General features: G+C 41.5%; 1 protein-coding gene across 1 annotated transcript in view; it reads right to left on the reverse strand.

Annotated features, from left to right (window-relative positions):
- Window positions 1-3485, reverse strand: part of LOC109530915 (copine-8-like) — a 17663-nt gene that overhangs the window by 5600 nt on the left and 8578 nt on the right. Inside the window, exons 7-10 of the mRNA XM_019894882.1 lie at window positions 3288-3363; window positions 2582-2638; window positions 1746-1807; window positions 1565-1611 (exon numbers count right to left, since the gene is read on the reverse strand). Coding sequence (XP_019750441.1) covers window positions 1565-1611; window positions 1746-1807; window positions 2582-2638; window positions 3288-3363 — 242 coding nt within the window. The remainder of the gene's footprint in view (window positions 1-1564; window positions 1612-1745; window positions 1808-2581; window positions 2639-3287; window positions 3364-3485) is intronic.

Genomic DNA, 3485 nt, shown 5'->3' on the forward strand with positions numbered 1-3485 from the left:
CTTCATGTTTGGAGCAAGTCCCAAGTTTCTGCGGTGAAAGAGTGAAGTTGTGTCATCAATAAATGTAATCTTTTCCATTTATGTCTGATAGCGGGGTGGGGGGGTGGAGAAACGGTTTTCGAAGTAATATGTAATTATCCCCTACAGTGAAATCAAAGAAATATATGTCATTTTTCGCTATTTCAAGAAATGACAGCCCCAAAAGTATCACATAAATAATCACCCACTCGCCTCACACTTGAGCGCCCCTGAGTAGTTTTGTAATAAAAACTTGCCGTGGCCTGCGGCCAAACTGCCAGGAATAAAACAATTATGCTGCTAATATCACCGTTTCTACGTGCAATCAAAGCAACCAGCAATGGGATGACGGCGAGACGCACCAACGTGCGGCCCCCTAAAGTTAATTACGTTTCATAACTCTGCTGCTGTTACGCATGTTTGCCTCCAGGCGCCTCATAAAGCCTCACAAGAGAAACATTCTCGGTCCTTCCGAGTGGAAAGTTTGGGGAAAACTGGTGCTTTTGACTTTGTGTGTGTGTGTGTGTGTGTGTGTGTGTGTGTGTGTGTGTGTGTGTGTGTGTGTGTGTTTCTGAGGGCGCCATGGAAATTGGTACCAAAAGGAAAAATTATGTAAATATTGTCATTTTGTTCGAGAATAAGAAACTGCAATTTCCAGTGGACCTTTCCATACTCAGTTCCTGCAGATTGACTTATTTGCATTTTTTTTTCAATATTTGTTTGTTTTGCTTAGTGGGAGTCCACTGCGATTTTTAAATCTTAATGTTTCATATTTTCGATTTAAGTTTTATGGAATGGAACGGAAGCGAATAGAATTTTATTATCACAAGTACAGAGCAGAAAAATTCACTTAACAGTCGGAACCGTTCCAGGAGACATAAATCAATGACCAACGGGGCAAAATGAGAAGCCTGACGGGTTGCCAAAATGGCAACCTGAGTTCTCAGATGAAAAAGAAAAACAAAAGGAAGGTGGAGGGGAAAAAAGCCCCATGTTATGGTGCTCTAAGGGAGAAGCACAGGATGGATTTAGAAAAAAAAAGAAATCTCAGTACACATCCACATTAATACACAACAAAGATCATTTTGTTTTTGATTTGCTCTATATCTTTAAATAAATCAAATCTAAAACTAAATTTCCAATTAAAAACGGAGTTATTTAATTTTTCAAATAAAAACGTAGTTGCCGCCCAAAAAGAGTTCTTTCAATAAACACGTCAAAAAATGTTAAAAATTTAAATAAAGGTGAACTATAGGATGTATTATACTATAGAAATATCCAAATTATAATGAAGCAAACATTTTAGGCTCAGTTACGCAACCAAGAATTATGGGGAAAATCTCGTCAATGAACTCATCTTCACTTCGCAATATTAAATCCTGTAGGCATGTACTTTGTACGTCCTGGTGACATTTAATCAAGACTTCGCTCAAGTTCGTTTTGATTTTCAAACAAAAAATGGGGCGACGTCAATCTCGACAAAGTGAGTGATAAGGCAAGCCCAGTGTGTTGCCTTCCACCACTTGGAGTGAGAACGTGCACTCACCGTTTGATGCCGTGAAATCGATCGCCACCGTGAAATTAATCTGCGTCCTGCAAAGACAAAAAAGACTAGATATTAAATTGGCGCCGTCAATCTGGGATTTGACGGCATGTTGTGCCGTTAAAAAAGGCCCGCAATTAAGAGGCACGTTACGGTTCGCTTGTCCGTCTTCATTTTGGCTTACCCGCCTCGAATGTAGTCCAGGAAGGACAGCTCAGTGTCCACCAGGCACGACAATAAGGTGACCTACGACACAACACCAACTTTCATTCTCGTGGGCCAATGTTTATTGAGCAAAGGTACATATTTTATTCTAGAAAAATATCACGGCACACCATCAAACAAAAATGTCAGCGAATCGACGGTATCTACAGTCAACTGAAATGATCATATAGAGTTATGTACGTTCAGCCGTCTCGTGGAGGAACATTCCATTGTTCTTTTTCCAAACATTCACACGATTGGTCTGTCCAGACGTGTGGGCGTTACTTTCACAAATGATTGACCAATGTAAAGTGCTGAAAATGGCTTGCTCTCGTTGACTTTTTTTTTTTTTAAACCGGACCAGAATAAAGTGTAATTGCACATCCACTACAGTAAGAGGCAGCGGCGCGCTCACTGACTGTGTGCACAGGGTTTATTATTCAAAAGATTCATATTTCCTTTTTTTATATAATGTTAATAAGGACACAGTGGTATACAGCCGTGCACTTATCGCAATTTTTGAGACAAATGATACCGACGTATGGATAGCTTGAGAAGCACTGTCTTAGCATTTAATGACTTTTGGCAACCAAGTCATGAATAGCTAGCTCCTTGTACTTGTGAATGCCACTGGGGAATGAAATCATCAACTGTATTTTCATTAGTTTATTGATGCGCTTTTTATTTCGCAAATCATCATTTTATGGATTCACTTTGTGGAAATAAAACAAAGCAATAAAGTATATTTTAAAAATAAACAAACACAACAATAATAATGATGACAACAGTAATAATAGTCATAAAAACAGAACTGACCGTTCCTGAGTTTTGGTACTTTTTCTTCTTCTTTCCTTTCTTCTTTGGATTTAGCACCTGTGGAGGAAAACAACATTGATTACAATGATTGTCTTGCGTTGCCACGGTGACGCTTAATGAGCGAAGGCCGTCAACACCCTGGCAACGCCAACCAGCTGCTGTTGTTTTGATTTTCAATCCACCGAGCGTCCCCATGATGCTGACGGTTGACTTCAGTGTCAAAAACCCATGGAATGCTTTTGCTGCGCTCTCCTTCATGTGCTGTAAAGCGTGCGGAGCCTAGCAAGCCATCAAAACGCATAAAGACGGCAGTGTCGGCAAAAAGGGGATGCCATGTTTGATGCACCGCGCTTTCTTCTTCTTCTTCTTCATCTTCTCCGCTTTGTCTCGCGCTCGACCTTCACTGACGGTTTGATCAGAAAGACGAGGTCAATGAACTCCACCGAGTCATTAAGCGCGCGATGCTAGCCGTGCACCACCCTAATACCGATACTTGCACTGTCGACAGATACACGCGTGCGCTGACGTCATCGGTTCAGGGCGAATGTAACAGGCACGGGACACTTCATGTGCTACACCTGCACCAACCGAATGGCATCCAACATGCAATTAGCCCGCTTTGGTTTTAGACTTCGGTGACCATTAAGACTTGTAAAAATGTCACCCAAAAACAACAACAATTTAAAAACACTGCAGAAGAGATTACCTCATAGACATGGAACTGCGACTGGCTTCTGGACATTTCTCTGTAGCTGGTGGTGAAGTCACCGATAAAGTCGTGTCTGTGTGCGAGGAAGGACACGGACAAGGACATGCGCGTGCACACACACACACACACACATACAGACACACACACACACACACACACACACACACACACACACACACACACACACACACACAC

This window comes from Hippocampus comes, unplaced genomic scaffold (genome assembly GCF_001891065.2).
Source record: "Hippocampus comes isolate QL1 unplaced genomic scaffold, H_comes_QL1_v1.1 scaffold319, whole genome shotgun sequence".
Classification (NCBI taxonomy): Eukaryota; Metazoa; Chordata; class Actinopteri; order Syngnathiformes; family Syngnathidae; genus Hippocampus; species Hippocampus comes.